The following is a 14,592-nucleotide window of genomic DNA, read 5'->3' on the forward strand; positions in this document are numbered from 1 at the left end:
AAACAGAATCCTTCTATACTTAACACATAATGGATATCTTTTCCCATCAATACATTCTTTTTAACAGCTACAGGACTTCATGGGAACATAGTTCAATTCCTGATCAATGCATATTTAGTATATCTATATTCATTTATTTATTTATTGCAACAGTGTTTGAATGCAATAAATACTTTCATATTTGTGTCTTCACTCATGACATTCTTCTGTAACACAAATTCCATACACATACAGATACACACAGATGAACTAGGCCTTGAGGTATGCTCATACATACAGCAGAGGAAGAAATAAAGACTGAGAAGGAATAGCCAATGAAGTAACAAGAACCAAGACAGCATAATGGCTAGGTTACCAAATGAAAATGTTTTAAGGAGAAAGGATGGATAGCATCAAAGACTGAAAAGCAGCCAGAAAGACTGAGGAATAAAGGTTTGTTATGTTGGACAATTACGACTGAAGAAAGCCATTTCAATGTAGTAATAGGGCAAGACACAAACCACAAAATGGAGAGGAAAGAAATATGCAACTAGTTTATGTGATACTCTAAGAAGCTGGTAGATAACAGAAAAAGAAAAACTAGAACAGTTGCTCTAGGAAGCAGAACATGCAAGTTGTTAGACTCAAGAAAAAATACCAAGAAACATTTATTCACTGATATAAAGAGCTGACAGTTCACCTACAACTACATTTTATTATTTTTTTAAAGATTTGTTATTTATTTGAGGCGAGCGAGCGAGCAAGCACAGGGGAGGGGCAGAGGGAGAGAGGGAATCCTGAGCAGACTCCCCGCTGAGTGCAAAGCCCAACACAGGGCTTGGTCCCATGATCCTGAGATCATGACCCAAGCTGAAATCAAGAGTCAGAAGCTTAACCAACCTAGCCATCCAGGTGCCCCTAAAACTATGTTTTAAAACACCTGATTCATATTTTATTTAAATGAACTTCTTTCTAGAACTATGAAAGTTCAAAAACAATGTTTAATAAAAGTTGAATAGGCCCATATGTACAAGATACATACACAAAAGTCATTCTTAAGGCAGCTTATTGCCAGAAAAAATTTAGACCACATAACAACTGCACCTGTTATTTGAAATATGACTATTAAGAGAAAGAAGTCTGAAACATTGCTTTAATGGGAAAAGTATTCATTTTAATTATGCTCCAAGATGTTACAGGGCTAGAAATTAACAAATTTCAGTCAGTATAAAATAGATTTATTGTCAATATTCAGTCATTAATACAACCCAGATAAATGAAACATCACTTCATACAAGGCTCAGATACTCTAAAATCTATCTTCACGCATGTACTATAAAATGATAAATACTTAAAAATTACGATGCAAGGAAAAATATTACAAAAAATACAATTGCTATAGACCCTTGCATGAAAGTTCTTTATTTTTAAAGTTCTGCTTTAGGGAATAATACCATGCTACATATCAGAACCAAAAATAAACTATGTTCCTTGAGGTTACAATGTTCAATAATGTACTGGATGCACTCTAAAACACCATGTCCAACAAGAATCAAAAGAGAGACAAAGAAGGACTTCAATGATGTTGAGAGAAAAGAGAGAAGTAATCAATTGTTATATGCTGATATCTGCTGGAATGGTCTCATTAAACAATTTATGGCACTGTAAAAGACAGGAAAAGGAAAGGGACCAGTCTTAGCTTTCCATAAAGGATTTCCAAATCAGCAAAAACTCAGGCAATTCTAAAAGGCACTGTTCCCAATGCTCTCCACAATTCAACCCTGTAGAGCAACTCCTCGTCCTATATCCATGTTTTTTCCTAATTTCCTCATAAGGGTTTACCAAGTGTACTTTGTTTTCTATCATCCAACATCCAAACCAAAAGGCATTAAGCAAAACAACAGACTCTATCAGTCAAGTCAGTTCGAAAGACAAAAATTTTGGTTTAGATATTAATCATGAGATTTAGGCATATTCATCCCTCCCCTCCCCTTACATATTGACTACAATCCTCAACTATGTGGCAATATGCAGTTTTAAGACTTATTTTATCTCTCATCAGTGATTTGCCCGTTGCCAAGCCGCTTGGCAGCAATATTGGGAATTGTTTGGAACGCTTGGTCAGAACAGATTTTTAAAAGGATGTGATCAGTGAATTAGTGTAACCTATCATAGTGGGCTTCTACAGGCAGACAGGAAGAATTCTTCTCACAGATCTCCTGCAGTCATTTCAGAAGGGAGAAAAATGGGTCTTATAAAGGAAAAAGATTAGGCAAATATGAAATACAGTAAGATATACTGTAAAAATAGCAGGGAAGGAAATGCTTATATAGCCAACCTACCTGTGGGGAAGCTTCTGGCATAAAAATCAAACTTTCTCTCCCATTATTGTTTAGCTGCTTTACCTCAAGAAGGGCAGAATGCCACTTAAACACTTTTCGTCAAGGGTAGGGAATTTCTTTTTGAAATGAGCATTAGCAAAAGGAAGAAAAGGTAGGGAAAGCTCACTCAAAAAGGTCCTCAAACATGCGTTGTCCCATTGCTATGTATGCTTCCTTCTCCTCTGGTGTCATCTGGGCCACCAGCTCTGGCCGCTGGCTCACTTCGCTGTAGGAGAACGGACGGCCAGCCACCATAACAATGGGGTCATCTGCTACTTCCTCAAACTCATCGTCCTCCTCCTCATCCTCGTCCCGATGATGCGCTGCCACAGCTGCCGGTCGAGGTGGGGAGTCATCGTCTGACTCACTGGTCTCACTCTCTGAGTCACTGCCGTTGGCAGGGGTCACAGGAGCAGCTGCCCCCACCGAGCCTGCCGTAGCCGAGGGGGTCTTCTTCTCATGAATGAGTAGTGCTCGCATGACCTCCTCGTTATCATCTGGCCCTGCACGACCCTCTTCGCGCTCCTGAAATGCATCTATATCTATGCCACCTGGAAAGAAAAATCCAGAAAGTCAATGTCCTTAAGTATAAAAGGCATTTCTTTAAAACTAAGACTTCACTGATTCCAGCTTTTGAGCAACTGTCCGTAAGATATTCAAAATATTTCTCACAAACTGGAACTTAAGTAGCATGGTTTACGCACATGCGTTTTAAGAATAACATAGCCTGGATTTGAATCCAGGTCCTTTTAGATGTAAGCCTTCTTATAATTCACCCCACCCTAAATTCCCAATGCCCTGTTTTTTTCCCCCCATAGCACTTACTTTCTAACATAATAATTCTTGTCTATTGTCTTTGTTACCTCCTTTCCCAGGATATAGGTTCTCCACAAACAGATACTTATCTTTTTTATTCAATGATATATCCCATGTACCCAAAATAGTGCCTATCACTTATTAGGCACCAAATAAATACATGAGTGAATAAATGCAGTTTTATTTTCCTGAAACAAACTAAGTGTACTTTGAACTCTTTATAAAAAGGAATGAAGCTTCTCTCACCACACATCTCCTATCATTTTGTGTACGTATGAGGCCTGAAAAATTACAGATGAAAAATTTAAGAAAAACATTTGTATTCTGTATTCTGAGTACCAAGTATATTGCTATTTAAAACATATAAAAGGATTAAAAATGTTGTTTGGAACCTAACTCCCTGATTCAAATCCTGACTCTAACACGTTATTAACTATGATTTTGGCCAGGTTACTTCATCTCTCTCTGCTTCAATTTTCTCAAGTACAAAAAGGGGGGGGAAATGAGTAAATACCTCTCTGGATAATTGTGGGGATTAAGTGAATATCTGTGAAGTGTTTAGAATGAGCCTGGCATTTAGTTTAGTGTTATCTATCATCAACATCATCACCAAGAAAAGGCACAGAAATGACCAATTCTGGCCATGAATGAAGTATCTTCTCATTAGCACATTAGAATGGATTAGCATAACCTTAGACGATTTAGAAAGTGTAGAACTCCTGAGATATGAGATTGGGTAGCTTAAGAGACAGAAAGGGAAACAGGAATTGAGGAGTTAAAAGTTCAAGTCAGAGAAAATAGGCTTTTGATAACATGGATGTGAAAATGAGAATTAAAATCAAACTTCACTACTTTAAAACACTGCTAAGGGCTGAGGCTCATTCCTAGAGTCCTTACTGCCAATGCAGTATTTCAATAGGAAAAAAAAAGACAAGGAATTGTCTCTAAGGCAATCATCGCTTCTTTAAGATTTTTCCAATAAGCTTAATATTACCAACATAATATTTTGATTAATGTTTAAAGTAAATATAAAATTAGGGGAAAAGCAATTTAGTTTTATAAACTAAATCATCATATCTAAAAGATTTATGACAAGGGTCCTGAGAAGTTTGGGGAAAAAAGGAACTGCTCTGTTATAGATGAAGACATACAACAATAAATAAGGATAAATGAGCAAATATCTGGATGGTAAAGTAGAAACACTAGTTCTAGAAACAGTCTTACTGAACAGTTATAAGTTACAAAAAAGACACATATAATGGGAAACTGTCAAGTTCACTGATGATGCTAAGCAATTCTGGATGCTTAAAGGCCAAGCTGATGGCAAAAAAAAAAAAAAAAAAAAACATAGGAAGAGGTGAAGTGGGCAGAAAACTGGCAGATTTATTTCTATACTGGCAAGTGTAAGAAAATCTGCCTATAGAAAAACAATCTAAAACATATTGAAAGACCTGGTCCAAGCTATCTGATACAGGGCAGGGGAGGGTCTTTAAAATTCTCTGCATATGTTTCTAAAGTTGCTGGTCTTAATATGCTTCCAGACCCAAAGCAACAAAGCATCAGGTAAAAACCAGAAGGATACTCTAAGTAAAACTCAAATCATTAATGATGAATCCATGCATAAACAACATGTATTGTTCTGGTTACTAGATCTAAAGTAAAGTATATTATGGTTGGAGAAGGTCCAGAAAAAGACAATTAAAATGAAATAAAAAATGTAGACGGAGGTGGCTTGGGGGAAGAGAACTATTTGTAAGGAAAGTAGAAGCAAACAGAATTAGAATAGATTACTATGCTTTCAGTATAGTAATGAGCACATGATTAAAGTCTATAAAACTCTAAAAGATATTAAAATAACTTGAAGTCTGAGGAAAATTAAGTGTAGGACAAACACATTCACTAGGGCCTATTCTACCATAAAAATTAAGAAGATAAATTTATTTATTGATTGATTTTTAAAGATTTTATTTATTTACTTATTTATGAGAGAGAGAGTGCACAAGCAGGGGGAGAGGCAGGCAGAGGGAGAAGCAGGCTCTTCGCTGAGCAAAGAGCCCGATGCGGGACTCGATCCTAGAACCCTGGGATCATGACCTGGGCTGAAGGCAGACGCTTAACGGACTGAGCCACCCAGGCATCCCAAGAAGATAAATTCAGACACGGGAGTATACTATCCTATTTTATACAGAAAGAAAATATTCAGAATTGGGTAGCCTAGATAACTTTTTAAAGGCCCTTATGATTCAAATTCTAGCATTCAAGGAAATCATAAACAATGAATGTTAAGCTTATGAGCCTAATTGTATATAATATGGGCTAACAATAGTTTTATTTTATTCAATTTTGTTTCTAAGTTCAAAGAAAAGAAGGTTTGGTAGCTTTAAGAACAGGCAAGAAGCCAAGTTGGGGAAAACAAGCCTACTAAATAGTTGACAGGGTCACTCCTATATAATCTAAAACAATTTGAAGGATGGGTTAGCCTGGTGGTGGGTATTGAGGAGGGCACATTCTGCATGGAGCACTGGGTGTTGTGCACAAACAATGAATCATGGAACACTTCATCTAAAACTAATGTTGTAATGTATGGGGATTAACATAAGAATAAAAAAATGGAAAAAATAAAAATAAAAAAAATAAAATGTGAAAAAAAAAAAAATAACTAAACATCATAGCCAAGCTAATCAGTGGGAAGGAGGGAGAGTAAAGTATGGTTGCCAAAGAAAATTTTTTTTCTGATTGGAATCAAAACACCAAGAAGAATCACACTAGAGATATTATCTGATTTTATTATCACTACCCAACTCCATACTACTTTTTAATGCTTAGCATACAGAGTTAAAGAAATGCTAATATAAAGGGAAAAGAGGTTAGGAGAAATACCAAAAAACAAGTGGTTTTCAGTTTCAGAGATTAAAGAACCATACTCTGGTCATGTGTTAGAAATGATACATAACTTGGGAATAGGGCCACGTGGATTCTAATGCTGACAAAACCTAACCAGATGTACAAGCTCCCTTTCACCTCTGCTTCCCAGTTTCTGAGTAATCTCTGTCCAGTTTGAGCCTCACATTTTCTACATTAGCCCAAACAAAGCCTTTGAATCCACTAACTTCAAAGTTTTAAAAAGTAAAATGCTGCAGTTCTCAAACTGCTGGTTACTATGTAATTCTTATGTCTTTAGGGATCACTGAGAGTTCTAAAATCTTCTAGTATGAAGTTCTGCCAATTTTGGATAGTAAGAATCCTTAATCCTTTACTCAGGTGGCTTCTTTTTATATATTTCAGGTAGGCACAAACACACTTGGTATTTATGAGGAGACAACATAAACAAGTTTGCACTGGTAAATAGTTTTGTTTCCCAATTCAGAGAAATAAAAAGGAATATAAGTTAGGGCAACAGAAGAATAAACAACAGGTGAATGTGGCCACTTTGAATGTAACAGCACTTTTCCATTGAATTAAGACAAAGAAATGGTAATTTCTTAATTCTAAAAATGGAGATTTAAAATCTACTTGTTATTTCAACTAAGTTGAAGGATAATACAAGCATATATTGGTTGGTTTTAATGCTTATTGCTTAATTTCTTACTTCCTGGTATAACGCAGTTGTTTTGTAAAACAGATACAATTATCAATAAAACTAAGAATTGCCCACTAAGTCAAGTTCATTTTCCATTGAACCCAAGCCATATTCATTTTACTGACTTCTACTCTTACCTTCCTTCATCTCTTCAGAACTATATGCTCCTTGGACAGTGCTCTCTCTCAACCAAATGGGTCTCTCTTTGGCAGATTTCCCCTCCAGTGAGGCTCGATGATCTTCTTGGTCATCCATGTTAATGACAACATTCTGAGTGTATAAGTCCTCATAGGAGGGACCTTTGGTGGCCCATGCTTCCCGGTGGTGCCCACCTGCCAGGCCAGGAGCTCCAGCAGTAGTTGCTGCACGGTCCTTGCTATAAAAAGATGAGAAGATGGCAGGAAGAAGAAAAATGAAAGTATTGGTGTTGGAAAAGAAGCACAGCTGAGGAGGTGGTTACTGAAGAATCACAAATAAATGCTGTCTAGTAATCATATACACATGCTTTAGCAATTCTGAGAAACCTCTCTTGTAACTCAGGGTATCATCTTTGTATTTAAGTTCCTCAAACACTGGGTCCACTGGCATATATATAAATAAATGAAGTTTCATAATTTAAGAAGTTTAATTTACTTAAGGAGAGGGGAGAATAATAAAGGTGACATAATCCACTTAAAGATACTAGCTGGCAAAAATCTCTCTCAGTCACACTTTTCATGAGTATTCTGTTTAAAATCAAAACAAAACAAAAAACCCAAACAAAATACATTACATTTTTAAAAACCTCTACCATCTCAACCAAGGATTCAGAGTGGTTCTGTGTGCTTTTCTTGTGTGCTGAGAAGCTAAAAAAGTATTCTACAAAACCAGGCCTCAACTTAGAATTAATGTTCCCCTCCTGCTATTCACCAAATAAAGTATATCATCATGCACAATTTAACCTCTTTTTTACTGAGTTGTATCTTTCCATTTCTGTAGCTATGCTGACCCTGGCATCTATCCCCAACCATTATTTCCACCCTGAAGTAACCATTACCTATTTCTCAGTTTATTTTGTTTTGCTTTTTACCTCTACCACCCATGATCTTCTTAGCCTGTTCCACGTCTGATCATTCCTTATCTTTCACTAGTCACTTACATTTCCTCATCTCTATTAGTTAAGTCAAGTTTTCAGTCTTTCGGCTGCTCCCTCTTTTATCTGCTTGTTTCACTTTCAATCCGTTCCCCATTCTTTTTTTTTTTTTTTTTTAAGATTTTATTTATTTATTTGAGAGCGAGAGCAAGCACAAGTAGGGGGCAGAGGGGAAGGGACAAGCAGGCTCCCCGCAGAGCAGGGAGCCCAATGTGCAGTTCGATCCCAGGGACTCTGGGATCATGACCTGAGCTGAAGGCAGATGCTTAACTGACTGAGCCACCCAGGTGCCCACAAACAAATTTTTAAATTTGGGCAAACTTTTTTAAAAGATACTTTTAACCATGGAGAGTTGAGTGCACAGATTTTATTTCTACCTTTACCACAGATACAGACAAATCTAAATTAACAGCAAATGTGACATTGAAGAAAATCAAGATGAGACAGGCAGGTTCACTCCTTCTGCATATTTAAATTTCTTCTATGGAAAGAATGTACACATTCTACTTAAAGATGACAAAAGTAACAATTCAGTTTTGAATTTTTTTACATTATTTAAGAAATTTTAGAATTTTCAAGACATATAACTCACTCAGGGGTGAGGGAGGAATATTTCAAAACTAAAATTTTGAAGATCTTTAAGGTGGGTGTTAGGTAAAAGATGACAAAAAAGGAGAGATTACTGTCAAAAAAATTCCATTTAAGAGACAGAAAGACTTTAAATATCACCAATGGGTTGACATGCTGAAAGGCTAGAACTGTCCATCAGCCTTAGGTTAAGTCTACTAAGAGTTCTGCAGAGGCAGCCTCTGGTTTCTAATCTAGGAATAAGCTAGAATTTAATTGGCTACAGATCAGTAATCAAAGTAACAATGAAGCCACTTATTTTTTTATTTTTAAATCAATGAATTACTATCATCTCTGAGCTCTCACACCACTCTACTGATGTTTCTCTTCATATACCCGTGGCAAGATAGCTATTAATAGAACCGTTATGCTCTTGATGTTTCTCTTCATATACCAGGGGCAAGATAGCTATTACAGAACCGTTATGCTCTGAAGCAGATCCTACAGTGCAGAAAGGCTAAATCAATACCACTTCCAGGCTGTCATATCCAGGCAGTGGAGCTTGTCAAATGCTTGGTGAGGCCATCTCAGCCAGGGTAACACCTTCTAACCTAGTCTGAACGGTCCTTCTCCTGACCATGTGGAAGCAACTGGACTTAGTTCTGCAGCTCCAGATACTCCATTCTAGCTCTTTTGACTGCCTCCATTTCTGCCTTTCTTCCCTAGTGAACAACCTGTCTACTTCCTCTATTTCCTGATTCTTCTTCATCCCTGGAGTAACCATCATTCCTAATGAGAAACCAGGTGACTAGATACAGAGCTACTGTCACGCTTCTAGCATTGCTGTACCACTAAGACTTGTCTCTGGCATGGAGGGAGGGATATCTTTATAAATAAAGATCCTCGAATGGGAGGTGAACTGTGGTAGGAGGAGAATATTAGAGATGGGATGTCAGTGGTGGTGTTGAATGAATGCTATTGTAATGGAAAAGCATCTGCATAAACAGAAAAATAACTATAGAGGAGGAAACACAAGAATAATTCACAGATAGTATTTACATTGAGTAGAAAGCAATCAGAGAATGTTGAAGCATATTTCAACATGAAATAACCCACAGGCTTAGAAAATTGTATGTTTTTGTAAAATCAATTTCCCTCATAGGCTTCTATGTCAGAACTATGGTATTACTTAAGTCAACAGAAAAAGATATAAAAAATAACTTCTTGGTAAGAGACCAAATGACCAGTAATGAAAATTTAAGGGTATCTGTGATGTGGATGATAATAGTTGCCTACCAACTGTGGTTTCTTTCTTTCTTTTGCTTATTGGTCTCATCCAAATACTGATGGCTGTTTGCTCCAAAGGACTCAGGGACCTTCCCCAGCCCTAAGAGGTAAACCTTTACTAGTCTAAGCAGCAATCATGTGATCTCACTTCCTTTGTCAGATGCTGGTTTAGAAATAAACATATACAGCAATTCTGGCTAGTGAGACATTGGGGGATAGAGTAGGATGAAGGTTGTCCTCTGGGAAAGCCTAATTCAATCTTAAAATAGGACACCAGGAAGAAACAGTCCCCTTTTCAACATTTGGACATTTTCTTCTACATGTGATACTTAGAAAGACACAGCCATCTTAGGCTAGCTCCTCTTGTGGTCCCAAGAGGAAAACCAACAGGCTGAGTTCATCAGAGTATAAACATGGAACAAACCTAGATCCTTCAGTATGTAACTGAGCTGTGAAATTAATTATGAACTGTACTACCTCCACCCTTCTGCTAATGCTAGACAGGTTTTTCTCACTATTTAAGCCATTTCTGGTTTGGTTTTCTGTTATCATAGATAAAGGCATCCTAACTGATCCATGACACTAGGCTAGAAAATTCATAACAACTTATACAGATATAAAGCTTTCTGTACAATTGGATTGTTTTTAACCACCCAAAAGAAACTCAGGTTGCTCAGGACTGCCCAGAACTGGCTTTTCTATAACATTAGTACCACAGCATATACAATACTGAGAGTGCTCCTGGAAACCAGGTTCTATGGAAGTGTATAAACTGTAAGCCCTTAACTTGGCACTAGAAAAGAGGCAGAGTAGAACATTCTCTGACCCAATTCACATGTATGTTTTTCAAAAAAGAATATAAACCACTTTCTATGACACGTCAAAACCAAGGTTGCCTTTGTAATTCAAACATTAGGGCACACTAATAAAAATAGAGAGCCACAGTAAAAAGTATTAACCCATATGTAATACCTACTATACTTACAAAGAAGTTGCACTGAAAACTAAAGGGGGGGCGCCTGGGTGGCTCAGTCGTTAAGTGTATGCCTTCAGCTCAGGTCATGATCCCAGGGATCGAGCCCCGCATCAGGCTCCCTGCTCCACAGGAAGCCTGCTTCTCCCTCTCCCACTCCCCCTGCTTGTGTTCCCTCTCTTGCTGTGTCTCTCTCTGTCAAATAAATAAAATCTTTAAAAAAAAAAAAAAAAAAGAAAAGTAAAGGAAGACAAGAAATGTACAGTTAAGTGCTTCAAAGTAAAAAAAAAAAGAGCAAATGCTATATTCCTTAAAGAACTCCATCCTTTAGAACTCGGCTAGGAAAATGCAAATATCCCCAAGAGGCACTTCCAATTTAGGATTACTTAACAATTGGCTGATTTGCAGTGGGTCCAAGCAGAGTGAGTACTTGAAGTCAAACTTGACTATTTAAAGATTTTTGCCCAAGGCCCACACTGTTCTGCATTCAGTACAAACAAATTTCATCACAGGCACAAGTTAATAAGACAAATGTGGTAAAACTGAGAATCTATGTAACATCCATCTTTAGTCTCCTGGGTATATTACTTACTAACTCCTGCTCTCCAAAGTACAGGTAGTTGAAACAAGGGCCAGCTTAAAAGTGTTCTTGGTAAGAGCACAGGTCTACACTCACCTTTGTTTCAAGGCTGGTATTTCTGTGGGTTCTGGCTCAAGTATTTCATAGGCCAAGTTCACATCCTCTGTTTCCCGAAGCAAAGCATAAATGGGCTCAATTTGTTCATTAAATCTTGCCAGAAGTGTGCGTGCATCTTTTTTGGGCATTGCTGATTCATCTTCTTCTACCTCTGTATGGCAAAAAGTACAGCGGAAAGTTCCTACAGAGAAAACAAAAGTCTCAGGTCAGGCAAGACAAATTCTCAAGATCAGCTTTTAGCAAAGAGTTTATATCTTTATTGTCCTCTAACATTTTATTATTATAACTTTCAAATGCAGAAAAGTTGAAAGAATTTTATAGTGAACATCGACATGCCCACCAATGAGATTCTACAATATTTATCACGTATCTGTCCATCACTTTTTATGCATTTCAAAGTAATTTCACTTCTACCTGCAGCACAGCAAAGTTTTTCATCATATTTCTAACATATTTATACTTACTTTAACTTAAAACCAAAATCTTTACAACTTACCACTGAAACCTGTACCCTTCTCCAACTGCCTTGCTTTTTGCACATTACAAATTGGGGCCTGCATTATGAGGAAAGCCAAACAAATACCTAAAGCCAAGTCTCTAGGCATCCTGTACATTGTCACAAGGCTACTTTTTCCAAACTTATTAACCATTTATATCTAAACAAATTTAACCAAGCCATTTCCAAAATTAAAGTTCAAGAAATCTTTATTGTTCTTACTTCTATATCCCTCACACTCAACTCGTAACTAAATTGTAGTAATTCCTTTTTTAATTTTTTTTAAAGATTTTTTTTTTTTTTTTTTTTTTGACAGAGAGAGACACAGCGAGAGGGAACACAAGCAAGGGGAGTGGGAAAGAGAGAGAAGTAGGCTTCGCACTGAGCAGGGAGCCTGATGCAGACTCAATCTCAGGACCCTGGGATCATGACCTGAGCCAAAGGCAGATGCTTAACAACTGAGCCACCCAGGAGCCCCTGAATTGTAGTAATTCCTTAGAAACATCTCAGATTTTTCACTTCTACTGTCATTTCACTAATCTAGGGCACCATTACTTAGCCTGAAACAGCTGCCTCAATCTGATCTTTGAACCCCTAGGTTCTCCCTCTCCAACCCGTTTACTATGCCACCACTTTTGTCCTCTCATCCCCCTGCTCCTAAGTCTGTCTGGTAGCTGGATTTCTTTTTTTCTTTTTTTTTTTTTTAAGATTTTATTTATTCATTTGACAGAGAGAGAGAGAAAGCACACAGTAGGGAGAGTGGCAGGGAGAGGGAGAGGGAGAAGCAGGCTCTCTGCTGAGCAGGGAGCCCAATGTGGGGCTCGATCCCAGCACCCTGGGATCATGACCTGAGCGGAAAGCAGATGCTTAACCAACTGAGCCTCCCAGGTGCCCCCTGGCAGCTGAATTTCTTAAGTCAACAACATCAAATCTAAATTTCTCATCCTAATACTCAAGACCCTGTATAATTTGGCCCAAAAACATCATAACCCAATCACAGTCCTTTGCTTGTCAAGTAAATTCGAACACTTGAAAGATAATATCCTAGACATAAATATTTATTTTATTTGTATAGTGCTTTCCGTTTATAAAATACTTCCATGTACACTTTTTGATCCTTATACCAAACCTGTGAAGTGACATCAGAACTGAGGCTCTGAAGAGTTTTGTGACTGGTCCAAAGTCACAGAGCCAATAAAAGCAGTTATAGCAGCTATTGTATACCTTGTACTTACTAAGTTATTGCCAGCCCTCTGAGGTTGGTATAAATACAAAGGTTCTAAGAGGTTAAACCAGTAAACTGCTTAAGATCATACAACTACTAATTGTGGGTAGGGAGCAGGATGCAAACCCAAACTATTATGTTGAAACTCACACTCTTAAACATTACTCAATAGTCTACACTAGTAGCCCCACTTGGATCTCCAGTTTGGTTCTTATTCCCAATGCCAGAGATATGCATCCTTCATTTCTAACCCAATTTACCTGAGGGATGAAAAGAGATCATCTACGTACTTAGTGCCTGGCACACAGTAAGGATGCAAACATTTAGCTTTAAAAAGCTCTATACGTGGGGCGCCTGGGTGGCTCAGTTGATTAAGCATCTGCCTTCGACTCAGGTCATGATCCTGGAGTCCAGGGATCAAGCCCCACATCTGGCTCCCCACTCAGTGGAGAGCCTGCTTCTCCCTCTGTCCCTCACCCTGTTCGTTGCTCTCTCACGCGCGCTCTCTCTCTCACATAAAATTTAAACAAAACAAAACAAAACAAAAAACCTCTATATGTGATTGTGATTGATACATACAGATTGATACACCCTCTAACCCCTCTTTTCCTGGTAAGGAGTAAACAGACTAGGCATCTCTGCCTCAACCTAACACTAGATCCTACTGATACATTTCAAATAGAGTAAGTTTCACTGCTGCTTCTCACACATACAGCCAATATCATGCAAATTTTTTGTTCATATACCCTGTCTAAAATACTCTTCATCCATCTTCCTGCTGCCAAAATGGTACCTGATCTTTTACATCTATTCCAAATAAGCTAGAAAGAGAGAAAAACAGCCCCTTACAGCGAGGAGGAGGCCCAGCACTCAAAGCTAGGCTCTGAGGTTTTCTATCAGACAGAATCTCATAGGTCACCAGCATCAGATGAGTCTTGTGTGTCCATGATGGAAGTGAGGCAAAACCAAGCCTGAGTCTTGAGTCTGACTGAGTACAATAAAAGCAAGGTCTCTGTGCAATCACAAAAAAATCCCAGGTGCCATGAGTGACTGTTGCTTCTTTACCAATTACAGTCCTAGCCTCACCCTGTCCTTCTCATCTCCTAGATAAGATTTATTAAGACACCCAATCATAGAATTATTCCCATTCCTGACAGGACCCAATGCAAAGCAAACCACCACCACTTCTCTGAATTCTCCCCAAATTACCTAACAAAAGCCCAAATTCTCTAAGTCTGTAAAGCATGGCCTTCCCAAGACACTCCATATTTCCCCATGTGGCTTCCCTTGCTACAGAAAGCATCAATAAACCCAACTTTGTTTACCTATGGGTGTGTAGCTGATGGTCTTTAACTAATGGACATCAGCATAGAGTCTAGCTTAACCAACTAGACAAGGATACTATTTACCAAAATAAAGAACAAGTTCTCTTTGCTTTGTAAAGAAAAGATGAAAAGTT

General features: G+C 37.9%; 1 protein-coding gene across 2 annotated transcripts in view; it reads right to left on the reverse strand.

Moving 5' to 3' along the window:
* Positions 1-1,200: 1,200 nt before the first annotated feature.
* GTF2E1 (general transcription factor IIE subunit 1) overlaps positions 1,201-14,592 on the reverse strand; it is a 35,482-nt gene continuing 22,090 nt past the window's right edge. For both annotated transcript variants that reach the window (XM_035000067.1, XM_035000068.1), the window contains exons 3-5: positions 11,392-11,593; positions 6,894-7,132; positions 1,201-2,911 (exon numbers count right to left, since the gene is read on the reverse strand). In XM_035000067.1, coding sequence (XP_034855958.1) covers positions 2,484-2,911; positions 6,894-7,132; positions 11,392-11,593 — 869 coding nt within the window. In that variant the 3' untranslated portion in view covers positions 1,201-2,483. The remainder of the gene's footprint in view (positions 2,912-6,893; positions 7,133-11,391; positions 11,594-14,592) is intronic.

Source organism: Mirounga leonina, unplaced genomic scaffold (assembly GCF_011800145.1).
Source record: "Mirounga leonina isolate KUSES-001 unplaced genomic scaffold, KU_Mleo_1.0 Mir_115, whole genome shotgun sequence".
Taxonomy (NCBI): Eukaryota; Metazoa; Chordata; class Mammalia; order Carnivora; family Phocidae; genus Mirounga; species Mirounga leonina.